This window comes from Zootoca vivipara, chromosome 3 (assembly GCF_963506605.1).
Source record: "Zootoca vivipara chromosome 3, rZooViv1.1, whole genome shotgun sequence".
NCBI lineage: Eukaryota > Metazoa > Chordata > Lepidosauria > Squamata > Lacertidae > Zootoca > Zootoca vivipara.
Window position 1 is genome coordinate 90,149,285 of NC_083278.1, and position 18,564 is coordinate 90,167,848.

General features: G+C 43.3%; 1 protein-coding gene across 1 annotated transcript in view; it reads left to right on the forward strand.

Annotated features, from left to right (window-relative positions):
• Nucleotides 1-18,564, forward strand: part of NVL (nuclear VCP like) — a 44,403-nt gene that overhangs the window by 15,771 nt on the left and 10,068 nt on the right. The window contains exons 10-19 of the mRNA XM_035111425.2: nucleotides 1,292-1,393; nucleotides 2,824-2,941; nucleotides 5,713-5,857; nucleotides 6,881-7,151; nucleotides 8,405-8,623; nucleotides 11,157-11,261; nucleotides 12,427-12,489; nucleotides 12,982-13,101; nucleotides 14,268-14,367; nucleotides 16,142-16,248. Of these exons, the coding sequence (XP_034967316.1) occupies nucleotides 1,292-1,393; nucleotides 2,824-2,941; nucleotides 5,713-5,857; nucleotides 6,881-7,151; nucleotides 8,405-8,623; nucleotides 11,157-11,261; nucleotides 12,427-12,489; nucleotides 12,982-13,101; nucleotides 14,268-14,367; nucleotides 16,142-16,248 (1,350 nt within the window). The remainder of the gene's footprint in view (nucleotides 1-1,291; nucleotides 1,394-2,823; nucleotides 2,942-5,712; nucleotides 5,858-6,880; nucleotides 7,152-8,404; nucleotides 8,624-11,156; nucleotides 11,262-12,426; nucleotides 12,490-12,981; nucleotides 13,102-14,267; nucleotides 14,368-16,141; nucleotides 16,249-18,564) is intronic.

Below are 18,564 nucleotides of genomic sequence, written 5' to 3' on the forward strand. Positions count from 1 at the left end.
CAGATCGTGAAGCTGAGGCTCCAATACTTTGGCCACCTCATGAGAAGAGAAGAATCCTTGGAAAAGACCCTGATGTTGGGAAAGATTGAGGGCACTAGGAGAAGGGGACGACAGAGGACAAGATGGTTGGACAGTGTTCTCGAAGCTACCAACATGAGTTTGACCAAACTGCGGGAGGCAGTGCAAGACAGGAGTGCCTGGCGTGCTATGGTCCATGGGGTCACGAAGAGTCGGACACGACTAAACGACTAAACAACAACAACATTTTGCAAAGGGGGAAAGCGCCACCTTTTTTAAGGATCAGCTCAAAGTTGTGCAGCTTTTTTGCAAAGGGGGAAAGCTCCATTTTTTAGGATCAGCTCAAAGTTGCTGAGTTTCCTTGCAAAGGGGAAAAAAATCCAGTTTTTATGGGGTTCAACCCACAGTTCTGCAGCTTCTCTAGCTTCTCTGCATTTCTACAGTTTCCAGACAGATAATCTAATCAGCCAGTCATATCTCCCTCTGCAGACAACAATTGAGGCCTAGGCGAGGGGCCTGGAGGGGCCAGAAAGAGAGCTAGCTCTCTTATCTCCCTCTCCGATCTCTTGCAATCAGCTGCTGAGCGGTTCCTTTCTCTTTCTTGTTAGCCTTTAGCTCTTTCTTTTTAAAAAAGCACGATCTGCCTTTAGCCCCTGGGCAATTTGGCTCCAGGGACCACACATTCGCTCCATAAGACGCACAGACATTTCCTCTTACTTTTTAGGAGGAAAAAAGTGCATCTTATGGAACGAAAAATACGGTAATAGCTGGTGAAGCTCAAAATCTGCATCAAAAAAACAAACCTCTGTACAGCATTTCTGTAACATCTTGAATGACAGTAGTAGTGGAAGCACTGTGAAAAACACTTTAAAACGTTGAAGCTGCATGGGCCTCTTCCTGCTTTGTATGTTATGGTGCTCAGTACTTTTTTTGAATAGAAGGGAAATAATTTTGATATACATGTTCTCTCTTCTGTTCCTGCAGGCCAGGCCTCCCAGGAGGTCATTGGGCTGCAATCTAGGGTCTCCTCAATGCTTGCCTTTACTTCTCTTTTAAATGGTACTGTACAAGGGTGTAGTACACCCTGGATAACTGCAAGATCTCATGACACTGTTATCTGTTAAAGTCGTTTTGTTCATTGCCCATTGAATCAAGGGGTGGTGTTACTCTCCCTTCCACCATTCAGCCCTCCATGGTAGACGCTTCTGTAAAATGCCTGAGCCTTGGTAAGTGTCTTTCCTACAATAATGTTGTTTTGTGTTTGTTTTTCTAGGAGCTTGAACTGCCAATACTCAAAGTAGCTGCTACTGAGATTGTGTCGGGAGTGTCAGGTGAATCGGAACAGAAGCTAAGGGAACTGTTTGAGCAAGCTGTGGTAAGACCAGCAGGAAACAGTCTTAAAGCCTTTTATTAATTCACTTGACTCTGAATAATTTCTACACACAAATTTAAAGGTGGAGAAAGGTGCATCCTCATCTAACATCCTGGCAGGAAGGCAAATTTCCATGTATCAGAATACTAGCTGTGGGTTGGCTGTAAAATTGTTCCACTTATTTTTCTAAAAAATAATAATAGCTGAAACCCAACCTCTTTACAGCTTCTATTAAAAATCTCCACTGAATAGAATCAAAAACCTTTTTCTACATTAAAATTAAAACCCAAATATTGTCTTTGCTGCCAAGTCTAGTTTTTCTAACATTCCATGAGGGTTGTCTTCCAACTATACATTTTTTCCCCAGTATGATCTCTTAAGAAACTTATTTGCTAAGTAATATTGCTGCCAAAATCAAATGATCTGCATTCAGCAGGGATGTAGATCTTTATGATTATAGTTCCTCCAGGTTCTTTTCTACTTTGAATTAGGATGTGCCTGTTTCTTTATATAGTCTGTTATGCAAAAGTTTTAGAGGAAGTTGTTTTAATGTGTGTCATATTCTAGCTCTTTCGCAATACATTAACTTCTTTCGAAGCTATTCAGACAATACACAGTGCTTATGAGTTTCAAGGTCGCTTTCTCTTTAAAGTTTAATGCTGGACATTTTGTATTGTCCAAACATAGTGGTGTGTTTTGGTAATTAGAATCAACTTCCTTTTATTGACTCGATTCGCAGTCAGGCAGCTCTAAAAGTGGTGCATATGCCAGTTTAGCATTGCACCATCATGTACCTTATTAAAACCCGTATTTTCCTGCAAAGGATAAAATCTATTCTGGTTTTGAATAGTTTTTTTCTCCATACAGTAGTAATAGAAATAAAATGATGGCTTATACATACACATAGAAAAGGGTGCAGTCCAAATCCATTAACTCAGTGTCTTTTTTGGGGGGGGAGGGATATTGAATTTGACCAATACTGCATCTTGCATTTTTATCTTAGTGCTGCTGTTAGTCCATGCATAAGGGGGAAAACTGTTTATTGAATGGATGTGGTAAAAATTAAAATAAGGAAGCACCTGCAATTATTAATTGTGGCTCAATGTGTTGGGGGAGGCAGAATGTGGGGACATATTCTGATACTCTCATTCATTCTGTCACACCCCGACTCTCTTTCTTTTCATGTGTGTATGTCCAATTCACTTTTATTGTGGTAGATACCCTATGCAGACCTCTTTCCAGCACAGAGCACTTGCTAATATGTATTTGGTTGGGTGAAAAGTTTTGTTTTAACTTTTTAATAGTTGGTACCTTGCTGCTCCTCCAACAAATATTAATTTGAAATTATAAAACAAAAAATCATAATATGCTAAGAGTTACTTAATCGTGTTCTGTGTTTGTACTGATTTCTTTTTTATCATTATTATTTCTAGGCCAATGCTCCATGCATCCTCTTCATAGATGAAATTGATGCTATCACACCCAAGAGAGAAGTTGCCTCAAAGGACATGGAGCGGAGAATTGTAGCGCAGCTTCTGACTTGCATGGACGGTCAGGGCTTTTTATTGTAGTAAAAGTGCTCTATCAGATCTGCTTTTTAAATTGGACCTTGCTCTTTAGGTGAAATTTCAGCTGAATATCATGTCAGCTGCAGATTTCCAAGTACCATATCAGCAAATTACAGAGGGGTAGCTGTGACAATCTTTACCGAAAGCACAAAAAAGTGGGGTGTGTATCTTGTGGCACCTTAAAGACTAATTGATCTGTCGTGGCAGGAGCTTTCAAGGGCCAGAACTCACTTTGTCAGATGCATTAGATAACTTTCAGATGACAACTGTGCTTATACATGCTAATAGGTCCAATGTTAAACCTCTAACCTTCCACATGTTGAAGGACTCTAAATTCAATCAGCCACAACCAGCATGATCAGACATGCTGAGAGCTGAAGTTCACCAACATCTGTATCTCTGGTATAGATAGAAAAATGTGCCAGGAGACCACAATGTTAAGCAATGCAAAAGGCAACAGTTGGTTGTGTCACAGTATTATGCAGAGAGCACAGATGAGTACAGAATCCAGTGAATTGAATGCACAAGGACTAGTCAGCCTGGTAATGACTTTCGAAAGAGCAACTCAGTAAGAGGTGTTACCACCAATCAGCATTTCAGAGTAAATTAACACTATCGTTGCTGCTCTGAAGGGTCACTTTGCATACACAAAAACACTGGTTATATTTTTCACAAAACTTCCTCCTTTATATTCTCTTCCCGCTCCAATTGTAACTGTGTGTCTGCTTGACAACTGAGACCACAAAAGTGTTTGCAGTAATAAGATTTGTTAATTTCTAAGCTGTTGCGAGACTTAAGTAGGTGTTCTCAGATCAATAGTGCAGATAAATCCTTAAAAGAGGGGCAACAAGTTATAGGCATGTCAATCCTCATGACAGATTGTAACTGCCCCTCTTTTTAAGTGTTTACTGCTCTTATGACTTCTTATACATTACCAGCGACTGTTCTACTCACAAAGAGCAAGGGTTCCCACACAACAGGAAATGGCCACAGCTTACAGAGTTTGACATCATACAGGGCAAGGACCCAGTTTTCTGACAGCTGGGCTATTGACAGAGACAGTTGCTCTGCCCAAGGGATAGAAGAAGAAGAAGAAGAAGAAGAAGAAGAAGAAGAAGAAGAAGAAGAAGAAGAAGAAGAAGAAGAAGAAGAAGAAGAAGAAGAAGAAGAAGAATTTGGATTTGATATCCCACTTTATCACTACCTGAAGGAGTCTCAAAGCAGCTAACATTCTCCTTTCCCCTCCTCCCCCACAACAGACACCCTGTGAGGTGGGTGGGGCTGAGAGACTTCAGAGAAGTGTGACTAGCCCAAGGTCACCCAGCAGCTGCATGTGGAGGAGCGGAGACGCGAACCCGGTTCCCCAGATTAGGAGTCTACCACTCTTAACCACTACACCACACTGGCTCCTACAGCTACTTAGCCCATTACCTGTTCTTCTCATGTTGCTTGAGAAAGCAGCACATAATGTGTAAAACAATATATTGTCTATTTTATGACAAATCATAATGTTATCGGAGTCGAACACAGGGTTCCAGACACACTTATCTAGCTTGCATAGTTTAAGCTCAATTAATGCCAGCGCCTTCTGTCAAGAGCTTGGGTGTAACCTTCGACGCCTCCCTTTCCCGGTTCCCCAGATTACGAGTCTACCACTCTTAGCCACTACACCACAACATGGACAGATACTATTTCTGTCAACTTGGATGTGTGACTAGCAGGTCAGCCCATGTTAAGCTTGGTTGGGCCTTGAGCTTGCCACCCCAAGACTCTTGAGAAAAGGGAGTTGGGACCCACCCCACCCCATTACCGCTGTTGTAAATCCAGCCCAATACCTCCAGCACCTGTCCAAACGGTTGTGATGAATTATAGAAAGCTATAACAACCCAACAAATGCTGTTGCTATGGGAAGGGCAAAAGGTCCACTTCGTGAAACCAACTGGGAGAGCATAAAATTCCTTCCCAGCCTCGGCAAGTGACATTTGTCCATAGCAAGATAATGAGCAAAACCGCAACATGACAAATGGTAGAAGGTGAGTTGGTGTCAGTGCTAGTGGGACCCTAAATTTATAGCTTTGGCACGGGGCAGAAGTGGTTCTCGTGCCGTCTTGCATTGAGGCCCTGTTCCCCAGACTGGTGTAGCTTGCAGGAAACAGGATTGAATTATCTGTGCATCAGTTGATGGGCAGGGAGTTCAATCCTGATCAGAAAGGGTTTTGCACTGAAACCCTGGCTAAAGGTCCCCCAGCCCCATTTCATTTTAATGGAAACTGCTTTCTGCTCCGGGAGCAAGGTGAGCCCCCACACTCTTCAGAAAGCAAGCTTGGATCTCTTGCCCATCACCTGCTTTTGGGAGATGCATGCCTTACTGTGTGAGAGGTGCTTCAAAGTCCTGGTGTTTGGACTTTTAATGTCAAATCGGGTGGTTGACAGGCAGGTGCCCCCCATCATACTTGGCTTATAAGCCCAATCCTGATAGAGATCTAGCCTGCTGAGTTTCCTTACCTGTTTTATGTGTTCTTCTCTTCTAGCCCAGTATTATCAATGCCAAAGAGCTATAGCAGACATGCTGTTGTGGTCCCAGCATTCCCTGTAGCATCATGGCTAGTAAAAGTTGGCGGTACACATCTGAGTTGTGTACACATCCGAGTTGTGTACTGAGGGTATATAGCACAAATAATGCTTTCCTAACAGCAAAGCGTACGTTCTTTTGTCAGTTCCCTGTGAGTTTATTGTTTTTCCTTCATCTTTCAGACTTGAATAATCTGGCTACTGCTGCTCAGGTCCTAGTAATTGGGGCAACCAACAGACCAGACTCACTGGACCCAGCCCTGCGACGTGCAGGAAGATTTGATCGAGAGATTTGTTTGGGGATTCCGGGTGAAGCAGCCAGAGAGAAGTGTGTGAGCTTTGTTTTAAAGTGGGTTTTTTTTATGTTCAAATTATGGCTTACCAGCTCTTGAATCCAAAAGTTTCTCTTATACAGTGGATGCTCGGGTTGCGAATGTGATCCGTGCAGGAGGCACGTTCGCAACCCTCAGTGCTGTGTCTGTGCATGCACGGGTTGCGATTTGGCGCTCATGCGTAATGTGCAATTTAGCGCTTCTGCGCATGCGCAAGTGCCAAAACCCAGAAGTAACCCGTTCGGGTACTTCCAGGTTCGTACGGTGCGCAACCCAAAAAGACGCAAGCTGAAGCATCTGTAACCCAAGGAATGACTATACTTTTAACTAAAAGAAGAATAAGTAAACATAGCTGCTTCTTCTGCTGTAGTGCAGAAAAAAGTCTGTGTCAGATTTTTCCCTGTAGCATAGGCCTTCCCTGGTAACCCCAATTCAGACATTTGGCCAATAATGCAATAATACGGAAAGAGTAGCATGACTTGTTAGGATTTTTTGAGAAGTTGATGCCTTCATGCTATGTTTTCTCATAGATTTGTTTATTTTCTATTCAGATGCTTTAGTTTTGGTTCACCTATTACAGGAGTGAGCAGATTAAGGACTTGTGGGATCAACTTCACTTTTTACTAGGACCTCGAGACTCACCCTGGTGCAAAAGACAATAGAATTAAAGAACTCTGAGCCCAGGAACTTGCTTTGAGTAACAGAACTGAATGGAGATCATAGGCCTTCCAGACTAAAAATCTATTCAGCAGTCTAATTTGGGGTACTGGAGTGGGTGGGAGAACAGTAATTTTGTTTCTGGTATTGTTTAAAGTTTAAGCAATGAAAAAATGGAGCATTCTTATGGATCTGCTGCAAATCATGTAGAAATCCACCAAAGTTTAATAAATTATAAATATCTCCGCCCTTTTCATACGCTCTGGGGCAAATAATCAAAGAACTTATGATTCTTTCTTGCTTTCTTTCTTTCGTAAAAACTAAAATTGTGGTAACTTCTTCCTTTTCCTTCCCTTTGCCAGAATTCTGAAGACATTGTGTAGAAAACTTAGATTGCAGGAATCTTTTGACTTTGGTCATTTGGCTCATTTGACCCCAGGCTACGTCGGTGCTGATCTCATGGCACTGTGCCGTGAAGCCGCAATGTGCACTGTGAATAGAGTTCTCATTAAGCTGGAGATGGAGCAGCACGAAGTCCTAAGAAGTAACGAAAGGTCATCTGGACAAGACATGGAAAAGGATACTGAAGAGCTTGTAAGAAAGGATAGCAAAGAGCCAGATCTTCCCACTATGGTATGTATTTTCTTTGTATCCTTTCCCTGTATCATACTATAACTCTTCCATAACTTTTAATATTTTCCACATAGTATATACATGCAAGTATTTCCTTCATTGGGGCAAACATTGCAAAAGCCTGACAGTGGTCTATTAGGAGATGCATGTGGTCCTCCAGAAGTTGCTGAACTACAATTCCCATCAGCCCTAGCCAGCATGACCAAAGGTTAAGATTACTGGGAGTTGTAGTCCAACAACGTTTGGTGGGCCAAGGGTTTCACAGCCCTGAACTATAACATCACAAAGTAGCAAGCAAACTTTTGAGTTCTCCAGGACTCATTCTTGGACTGGATGTTCAGTAAAATGATGAGGGAGAACCAGATATACTTCCCTGAGTTCATTGGAGCAAGCGTGGGATTAAAATGTAGTAATAATAGTTTTTAAAAACTCCTTTAACCCTCTCCTTGTAGTGTACAATTTTCAGGGCTGGTGGGATCAGTTGATGATGAATAAACTTTTATTTACTTATTTGCTTATTTGATTTACTTATTTAGGAAGAATTTATGAGTCACTTTATTTTGAAAAAAAAACCTAAGCAGTAGTAGTAATCAATAATATAAAAGTACAATTATGTACATTTATTCTCGGAAGAATAAAGATGTGTTGAAATGAAGGGCAAGAATAAATGGCAAAACCTTAAAAGTGCAAGGAGCAGTGCAAATACGTTCAATTAAAGAGATTTTTTCATTTTTATTTTTTTTAGAAAAGGGCCTTGGCTTCTAAGGGTCATGCATAAGCAAAAAAACCCAGAACCATAAACTTTTATTGGGCTAGCCAAAGGCCATGGCATCATCCAAAGAAGGGGAGGGGGAAACAGCAGTTGCTACGCATGCAGTAAAACCATGATCAAATCCACCAGAATTCCTTATTACGCAGAATAAAAAGTAATTCTCAAAAATGTGCAGAACAGATCTTGGAATAAGACATGAATCTCTGACATTCCCTTGGAATACATAAACACATTAATGGAATGCAAGACAGTGAATTGCCTACTAAAGTTAATTGTTTGTGCTTCTCTTGAACTCAATGTGCCTCCAACTTTTCACTACAAAAGGAAGCTGTTAAGTAACAGTAGTCTTCGGCCAGTTTCAAGCAGGTTGTAATCAAACTCCCGCCTTCATTGTTATTGATCCATATATGATTAAACTTTAGAAGGTTCTCCCTCTAACCTGTTCTTGTATTTCCTGCTACTCCTGATCTCTCTTCTTTAGGATGAATTGCAGAGGCTACTCCAGTTGCTAAAGGAACCAGACCCCCTTGGGGAGGATCAGCTACAAAGGCTATGCATTGAGTTGAATGATTTCATTGTTGCGCTCTCATCGGTGCAACCCTCTGCCAAGAGAGAAGGCTTTGTTACAGTCCCCGATGTGACGTGGGCCGATGTGGGCGCCCTGGAGGATATTCGGGAGGAGCTCACCATGGCAATACTGGTAGGGGCTGGACACTTCTACAAAGTTCCGTTATTGCACGTGAGGCTGAAATAGCTTCTGGAGGTTAAGCTGTGCGGTTCTGCCAGCCGTTCTGTTCCCAGGGCATTTTTGTGGGTTTTTTGCTTGAAAGAATACGAGAGGAAACGAGCTGCATTCCTTATCTTGGCCTATTGAGTTCGCAGGAAGCAAGAAATTGTGTAGTGGTTTCACTTGGAAATGGAGGCTTATAGACTAAATTAGTCAGAAGCTTCCTTTTCCAGTCAAGTCAGAATGTAGTTTAAGGAAACAGTAAGAGGAAGCAGTACATAGAAAGGAGACATTGCAGTTCCGGGTAACTCTTTCTGTCGGACTCCAGCTCCAATGAGTCTTGGCCAGGCCTTGCTAATGTTCAGAGAGACAGGAGCCATAGTCCTGCAGCAGCTGGAAGGCCACAGGCTCCCCATCACTTGTCTATAGTATAGTCCTCTTGAGGACTGAACTATTCCTTTTTTTTAAAGGAGAAACAAGTGCTATAAAGAGTTACTGCAGTGTGCAGACAGCTGTTATCAGAGATTTGCATGGGGGGGGGGGAAGACAGGCACACCCTGAGTTGATAATACATAAAAACAAACAGGCCCTTTTTAATTTAAGCTTGAGACGTGTAGGTGTAACGCTGGCTCCCTATATCCCATGGTTTACAAATTGGTCACCAGGCTTGGGGATGCCATGTTGCACCACATCAGAGAACCAGCAGCTGCTGGGAGCTCGCTTGTCTTCCTAATAAAAAGCCCTGCAAAACTGACAGCTTGATTTTCTTCTTTTGCAATAGCTTGGTTGCTGTGGTTTTTATAGGACCTTCCATATCCCCATTCAGGCTTCCTATCTATCTGAGTGTTTGTGTCTTGTGTTGTGCTTCCGTCAACTATTGGTATAGGCTGCCCTGCCTTAGAGAGGGCCTTTTGAGAGCTAAATATATCGTATAAGTTTTGAAACCTCTTTCATCTTGAGTGGCCGCCTCCAAAGGCTACAGTCAAGTTGGGAAGCAGGACCATTCCAGAAAGTTCTACTTTGGCTTCTCCTCTCTCTGCGCTGTTTTCGTCCCAGCTGCTCATTTATACAAGGACTGCTATTAAATTAGTGTCTGAGTTTATCTCTTTTTCCTCTTCACCTTATAATCCTATTTAATCTTTTGCGCAATATATATTTTTTCTGCAGATTGTAAGCCTGTGGATAGGGACTGTCTTATGAATGCCACCCTGGAAGCCTTTTTCAGCTAAAAAGCTGGGTAAAGAAGTTTTTAAAAAGCAGACAGACAGGCCTAGACAAGGCTGGAGCAGAGTCTACTTCTCCCAAGTTGCATCAGCACTTGCTGCCACCTCCCCTTGCCCTTAAGCCTTGACATGTTGCATGCTGAAGATAGACCTCTTTGACACCCAAGATAATTTTTTTTAGGACCCACCCTGTGGTGACTGTATTTCTTTAAAACTGCTTTTGATGTTGTCTTTTAAATTGTTACCTACCCTCAGACCTTATGGCAAAGGGATGATGAGGATGATGGTGCTATTACTATTATTACTAATAATTAAGCTGATTCATTCCACCCATGCCTTGGCCATCTTTGCAAGCATCCTTTATAGATAATGTCAGAGCCCAGACTCCTCTTCCCTACCCCCAGGTAGGCATTCCACCATGCCATCTCTGGAGTAGCCGCAGTTTTTGGCCTGGTAGTTGGCTGCTTGTACTTGTATGAGTAGTATGAGTATGCATGCTGTGTTGACTTACGCTGGTTTGATGGTGCTGAGGCCCAGCAGCAAAAGTATGGAAGGTTGACTTTTCAAAGTGTTCCTTCCAAGATATTTCCTTTGAAGATCTTACAACACACTGCATGATCATTTGCAGGCTAGGGGCAGGAGTGGAGAATCTTTTTGGCCCAGCAGGCCAGATCTTTCTCTCCCACACCCATGGGCTAGCTTTGACAGCTGGGCAGAACCATTCACCTGCCAATCACCTGAGGTCCTAATGTGGGGGGAAGTAGTGACCAAGCAGGGTAGAACCCCTGGACAATCAGCGAATGAGCTGCGGGGGGGGGGGGGGTGTCGCATCAATCTTACTTTCTGCCATAACCAATCTGCCCATCAGCTGACGTCACCTGCCCATTGAGGTGATACCACCTGATTGTCAGGTGAGTGTGGCTTCAGAAAATTGGAACTCTGGTGGGCCAGGATTGACCCGAGGTTCCCCAGCCCTGATGTCCTGTTGAGACTTTTCAGAATCTTTCATCTGTACCAAAGGTGTGCTGTCAGTTGCCAACAGAAAGAGCTGTATTGACAGTAGGAGTTGTTCAACAGTGGAAGGGTCTCCCTCAGGAGGTTGTGGACTGTCCTTCCTTGGAGGTTTTTAAGCAGAGGTTGGATGGACATCTGTCATGGTTGCTTTAGCTGAGATTCCTGCATTGCAGGGGATTCGACCAAATGACCCTTGGGTCCCTTCCAACTCTGTGATTCTATAAATAGCTGGTGCTTCCATTTTCACCCACCAACGACTCTTGTTACAGGCACCCGTGCGGAATCCTGAGCAATTCAGAGCCCTTGGCCTCTCGGCTCCAGCTGGTGTGCTGCTTGCTGGCCCTCCTGGTTGCGGCAAAACGCTACTTGCTAAGGTAATGTTGATATAGTATCACCTTGTACTGAGGGATATGGAATCACATTAAATGGGTGTCTCACATCGGGGGCCCACTGCGTGTCTTGCGTCAGAACCAGCTTGGGCCTCTTGAATGTGCTTTGGACTTGTGGGTCTCTCCTGAAGCTCATTTTGCACTTGTTTCTGTGCTGCAAGCGTAACGCAATCAGGCAAGTACAACATTGCTACGAAGTAGTTGTGTGAAGTACTCCTACAAGATACACTGGTGGCCACTAATTTATGTGACTTGGAAAGGGTATTGTCAGGCTTCGGGGACTTGGCTTCCTTTCCCCCCCCCCCTTTGGCAGTAGATAAGCAGAACAAAGCGAAAGGAGTGTCTTACCAGTTAGACATTTTAATGATCATAGGGAGAGAACAAAGAATCCATCTCTAGGAATGGAGGTGTGCACCCAATTAAGGATTCCATACACTTCCCCGCCCCCCTCGTCACCCACATCACTTCCGTGTCTTGCAACCTGATCTCACAGCCACTGTGCTTTCTGTGCTGCAACTTATCTGCTCTTGACTTCAGACTGAGCGGATGGATGCTTTCCAGCAAAAGGGAGTCAGTTAACTCTCTCTCTCCCAGTTCTTTTTCTCCTAGCTGTTCACCACCCAGTTCTTCCCAACTTTGGTCTTCTGAACTATGTCCCTCTGCAAACCACTGTTCCAAATCTATACCGTCCCACTGCTCCTGGAAAGATTCATGATCCTGTCGTTGTACCAGGTCACACAATTTTTAACCAGCTCGGTCTGCAGAGCTTTCAGTCATATAAGTGGTTTGCTGCCCCTCTTTCTGAATTGCGTTACTCATTTTCTTTGTAGGGAGATTATAGTTCAGGGAAAGGACTCCGGCTCCATTAATGGAGACAATCCCAGGTTCAATCCCTTACATCCCCCTCCTACAGGGCTGGCGTAGATTCCTGGAAGCCACTGCCATCATTCTTAATAACACTGAGCTAGATGGACAAATGTTCTGATTCTGTATAAGGGAGCACCCTGTATTCCTGGGTTATATTTTTGTGCGTTTTTAATGTTCGGTGTATTGTTAGATGCCGGAAGGGTCTTCATGTATGCAAAGTGAGGGCAAAATAGGTTGATAAAATTAGTATATGCATCTCTTTATTTCCTTGCCCCTTCCCCAGGCTGTGGCAAATGAGTCTGGACTGAATTTCATATCCGTGAAAGGCCCTGAACTGTTGAATATGGTAAGTTCTATTTGTTGTGCTCAGTTGTCACTAATTTGGGGTTTGCAGAGAACGTGAAATGCTTTGATGCTTAGCCCAATTTGACTTTGCCAGATTCATACTATTAGAATGTGTTTTTACAGTGGTCTGTTAGAGCTGCTGGCCTGCAAGTGAAATGACAAATTGAATTTGGTAGTTTAATTCTAGCCTAATTCTCTGCACCTCTAACGGTTTAGGGTGGGAGGATGCTTTCTGCATGCACTGTGGTTAGAGCATCCTTCCCCAGCCTTGTGCAACTTCCATCAGCTGCAGCTGGCATGGCTAAGATGACTGAAGCTGAGGGAAATTACAGCACAAAATATCTAGAGGGCACCAGGTTGAAGAATACTGATCTTGAGGGTAAAGCAGTATCTGAACAGGCCCTTTTGGCAAGCCTGTTCAAATGATTGGGCATATGTTACTTATCTTAAAGATCTTACAGTGATTTCCCCCCCTTCCTCTGTCCTTTTCCAGTACGTGGGGGAAAGCGAACGTGCTGTACGTCAGGTTTTCCAGCGTGCAAGGAATTCGGCGCCTTGTGTCATATTCTTCGACGAAGTTGATGCTTTGTGTCCTCGGAGATCAGACCGTGAGGTGAGCCTAAAAACGCTTCCACCAATAGCTTAGATCCACAGGAGGATTGGGGGAACAGGTAAATAGGTGTCTTTTGTCAGATTTATTTGCTTTCGCAATAATCCTATGAACTGGCTACTATTCCTAGAAAAGAAATCAAGTAACCTGCTCAGACCACCATAATTACTTTCTGGCACAGTCGAGGCCTCAGGCTACATCACCTAAACCTAAACCCACCTGCACACTGATTCATTCATCTCCTGCTTTAAAGTTGTTAAATTTTTAAACAACAGCAGCTTCTTTTATTTTCCCTTTGCCAAAGTAACATCCCAATACAAATCCTATGGGAACCAAAGTTCCGGCCCAGTGGTCTCGCACAAGATGCAAAATATTCACCATAGTTAGTGACCTGAAGGCCTAAAAGTGCGATCCCGACCTGATGGCCTCAAGCAAAGACGCTCTTGTTTATAAGTCTTGCCAGGTTCTCTGTCACATTGTGACTCTTTGCGCTAGGAAAACAGCAGACCTCCGGGACATCCCTTTACCTCTGCAAACTGCTGCCTCTGTGCCCCCTGAGTAGGGAGTCATCTACCACCACCCCATCTCTTTTTCTCTGGGAAGTGGCAGGAATAATTTTATACACTGTACCTTCCACAGCCATCTCAGTGTATTCTGAGGTCTGCAACTGCTTAACACATTCAATCTCAAAGCAGGCTAACTTTAACCCACTGGTTTTGAAGCTCCGTTGTGTAAACTAAACCATAGTTACTATAAACCAGAATCCCCAGTTTGGATAAAAACAGCAACCTGCATTTAAGAGAAACAAAAGGGCTCATTTGTGGGGGGATTCATTCGTTTACATGGGACAAACGAGAGCTTAAACTAGTGCTTAGTATTTTTACTCCATCGTTCACTTGAAACAGCTCCCAGAACATCTTACACTGGTACCAGTAATAATATTAACAAGGCTATGAAAATGCTGGTTGACCCTAGAACGTGGGTGGTGGACTGTATCCTTACGACCTCCCCCCTTCCAAGTTTGACAGCAGGGTGGGGCCACCCCTTTATGACTTGTGACTAGCTCAGTTCCCCTAAGCTGATCAGTGCTGTGAGTCAGCTAAGATGCACTGTCAGCATCAATCAGTTTCTTTTTAACATCTTGGTCAACTTTTCAATTCACTGCCTAGTCAGGTGCCAGTGTCCGTGTCGTGAACCAGTTGCTAACAGAGATGGATGGCCTGGAATCTCGTCGTCAGGTTTTCATTATGGCAGCCACCAACAGGCCAGGTAAGAATGGTTAAGCAGTTGTAGCTCCTCCTTAGGAGCCTTGTGTGGGTGTCTGTCCTGCCACATGTACACATGTCTGGAATCAGCGGCTTAAGTGTGGCATATGTTAATTGGGTTGTTGTTTTTATTTTGATTATATATATTGTGATTTTTATGTTGATCTTGTTCTGTGAGGTGCCCTGAGATCTCCGGGTATAGGGCAGTATATAAATTCAATGAATGATAATGAGAGTAAAGAATAATAATGTACGTGGTTTATACACACCAACACCGGAAAATTGTGTGTGTAAGGCAGCAGTTATTTTAGGGGTTTGAGAAGCAACACACTGTGTGCATTTGAATTTTGGTGCCCCTGCTTAAGAAGCTGGGGTCTGAACTATGGTCAGCAGCTTTGGAACAAAGTCAACAGCTTAATATTGTGACTTGTTCTGAAACCATTAACCATAGCTTCTCAGCATGGATGAAATGTGAAACCATAGTTAATGGAATGTTTCCTGGGTCGTTTGCTGGCTCACATAAAAAGACTCCATGTGCAGCCAGGAGGGAGGCCTGGAGATTGCTAGATGTACCCATGGCCTCTTGGGTTGGTGGTCCACCCCTGAGGTGGGGTGTCTCTAGAGAAGCTGTCCGAGGTTGTCTTCTCAAATCCAGCTAATAGTCTGAGGGCAAGCTGATTCTATCTTTTCCCTCCTCTTTGATAGTCTGCGCCATTTCTTGCTGGTTCATTTGCTGAACAGAGGCAAGTTCTCTCAAAAGGCTGATGGTCTTTTCCAGTTGTCCCTGCTTTGCCAGAGAGGCGCAGGTCGTCTTCTTATTCCACGAAGAACTGTAAAAATGAAGTCGGCTCAAAGCAGAAATTCAGTGATCTGACTAGATATAAAGAAAGTAATTCCATAGCTTATGCAGGTTTAACCTGGAAGCAGTGGCAAGGGAGCAACTCAGTGGATATACCTACAGGCTATACTGTGATTAACTCATGTGACCCAGTCAAGAAACCAGGCTGTTCAAGGTCACAATATTCTCTAATATAAAATCTACCCTTTCCTCTTTGTTTGTGCAGAACAGCTATTCCTAAATGGAATTAAATCAATGAAAATCCTCATGGGCATGAAAGGGGAAGGTAGGGGAGCAAACAAGTCCAAGGTTCACCATGAGTCTTATACCTAGGGGGGAATTGTTTCCTGTTACAACAGAACTGGGCCACTGTGTTTATGCCATATTAATCTTTACCAAGCTATGAGGGGACTCCTTTTAACATCTAGAAAGGCAGAAATGAGTGGTCAGCCTCCTGTGTCCTGCTTTTGACGTCAGGATTCTGAGTCATCAGATGTCTACTACTAATCTAGATCAGGCATAGGCAACCTTGGCTCTCCAGATGTTTTGGAACTTCAATTCCCATGATCCCTGACCACTGGCCCTGTTAGCTAGGGATCATGGGAGTTGTAGTTCCAAAACAACTGGAGAGTCAAGGTTGCCTATGCCTGATCTAGAGTCTTTTTTAAAGAGTTAAATGTGCCAGCTACCTAAAGTAAACACACCAGTTGCCTCTGGGTAATCAACATAATAAGTGCATAAACCCATAATTTCGCAGTAAAGAAGAGCTATGTAGTTGTGGTAAATGATGGCGTGCCTTCTTTCCAGAGGGAAGGTACTTTGAGAAACAGTTTTCTGTTCTCAAAAGCTTCCTGTGGTGGTGCCTTCGGGGTGTGTTTTCCTTGTGTGCTTCCAATTTTGAATCCAGAGTCTAAATAGGGTTTTATCGTTTCTCCATCAGATATTCTAGATCCAGCTATTTTGCGCCCAGGAAGACTGGATAAAACACTCTTTGTCGGTTTGCCACCACCTTTGGATCGCCTTGCCATTCTAAAGACTATTACTAAAGTAAGTGTGTGTGTGAGAGAGAGAGTGTGTGTGTTTAAAACGATGTCCTTGAAAGTTGCATGAAACAAAGTAATTTTCACTAGAGCTTTACCTTACTCAGAATAGTTAAACCTAAACTGAATGCATAAGAATAGCATTGTTCAACTGCTAAATAAATAAATCTTTTACACTCCTTAATCTTAATTTCCACTATCTACTGCTCCTTAATCAATGGTGCAGAACCTGGTACAAGATCATGACATTCTTCATCTCATAATGTAGAGATGGGGAACCTATGACTCTCCAGATATTGATGAACTTATCCCTGACTATTGCCCATCTTGGCTTAAGCTGATAGGAGTTTGAATCCAACAATGTCTGGAGGATCACAGGTTCCCAAGAGATGCATTGCAAAAGCAGCACCATATTCTCTCCCCCCCCCAATACATTTCATACCATTTCTTAATGACGGCATTGGAGGCAATCACCAGGCGAAGTGCTTTTACACTCGGCGCCTCCCTGCCCCCCGCATTCTATGCCAGAGCGAGAGCCAGGTACCGAGACGAACTGCAAGTGAAACCTGCCCCCACCCCCCGTCCCTGGGGGGAATTTGCAAGGATAATTGCCCTCAATCATCCTTGTTTTTCCTTTGTCAACAGTCTTCTGCTGTCATGGGGGCTGCCTCCATTAAGGCAGAGTTGAACCAGAAGCCCTGAACAATTTGTACTTTAAGGACCGCCTTTGTCCATATTTTCCAGCATGATCACTGAGATTTTCCAGAAAAGCAGTGCCCAGCATTAAAGAGGCCTAACTGGCTTCAGCTAGAAGAGGATTTTGTATTGCCAGTCCCATGCATGCTGTGGATGACTCGTTTAGTAGAAACATCCTTGCTTTCAGGTGTCTTCTACAGGCCCATGCAGTTGTTTGAAATGTTCTAGATTAGCCGGTCCTTTTAATTATTATTTTTTGTGCTGCTTTTAATAGTTTTAATGGTTTTTGTATTGCTGTCCACTACTCTGATATTTTATGAGAGGGCAGTAGGCAAATCCTTTTATAGATAATTATGTAGAAAAGTTATGCATGTTGACATGGAAGGATGTGCCGGGAAACATCATGCCAGTTTCTCCCGCAAACTCCCACTGAAGGATTTAGCCCTGTTTAGCTCTGAAACTCTTTCAGCCTAACCTGCTTTACAAGGTTGCTGCCTAGATAAAATTGGTGGTGGAAAGATGGGGTTAAAAGATGAAGAAATAACACCTGGCAAAAATGGCAGTATATAAGAGGTTTTCTGCACTGATCCAGTAAAACGCTTCAGCTGCGCTGTACAGACCAGGAACAGTTCTCTTTGCAGAGCATTAAGCACAGCGGCTGGATTCTTGTTGTGGTAAAATCCTTCTGGCTTTGCAGCAGAAACGACCCATGGAAGCCCAACTTTCGAAGACAGTTTTATTGCAGAAAAATAACAGAAACACCTCCAGAGCTTTCAGACATGACTGCTCCACACCCCACAGGCAAACAAAACAAACGCTCTATATATACTGAGCATCTTAACAACTTAACGACTTAAATCACATGATCTTGCTAATTTGCCAGCGTCTTAGGTTTAAAGTCCTAACACCCCCTCTCACTGGCAAAAAATAAACAGTTCTACAAAATTATTTCAGACCCAATTCTTCACAAAATTCTTCATGACGCTGAAACCCAAGCGGTTTTGTAAATCCATCAGCTAAATTTTCATGACTGGGACAGTAACTTAATTTAACAATTCCTGCTCTCACTGTTTGACAAATATTTTGAAAGCGGATATCCAAATGTTTTGTACGACCTTTAAACTGACCATTCTGTGCTAATTTAAGACATTGTTGAATATAACCCCATATACAGATGAAAAACACACCAAGTACCTTCATAAAATTCAACTTCTTCTTGATGACCTCGCACCACTTTCTGGCCTCCTCATGGGGTAATTGCTCAACCTCCTCAAAACTTTCAGGTTCGCAATTCGCCAATCCTACCCAAACACTAATGCCTTGATACCTTTCTGGAGGTTTTCCTTTGTTGGTACGCTTGGAACGCCTTGGCAGCTCCTGCGATGCTCCATCAGTTGCCCCCTCTGACCCAGAATCACTGGTCGTCACCTGTTTGTCACTAGCAGTTGAAGGACTTTCTGATTCTGACTTTACTAACTTGGGTGAACTAGAAGGTTTCTCACCCTCATCCTCAGATTCCTCAGCCTGTTCTGGAACTAATTCTCGCCCTGGGGCCTGTGTCTGATCTTTCTCATTTGACACATCAAATAGTATGGCAGAATTTCCATGGATTCTATTCCAACCATCT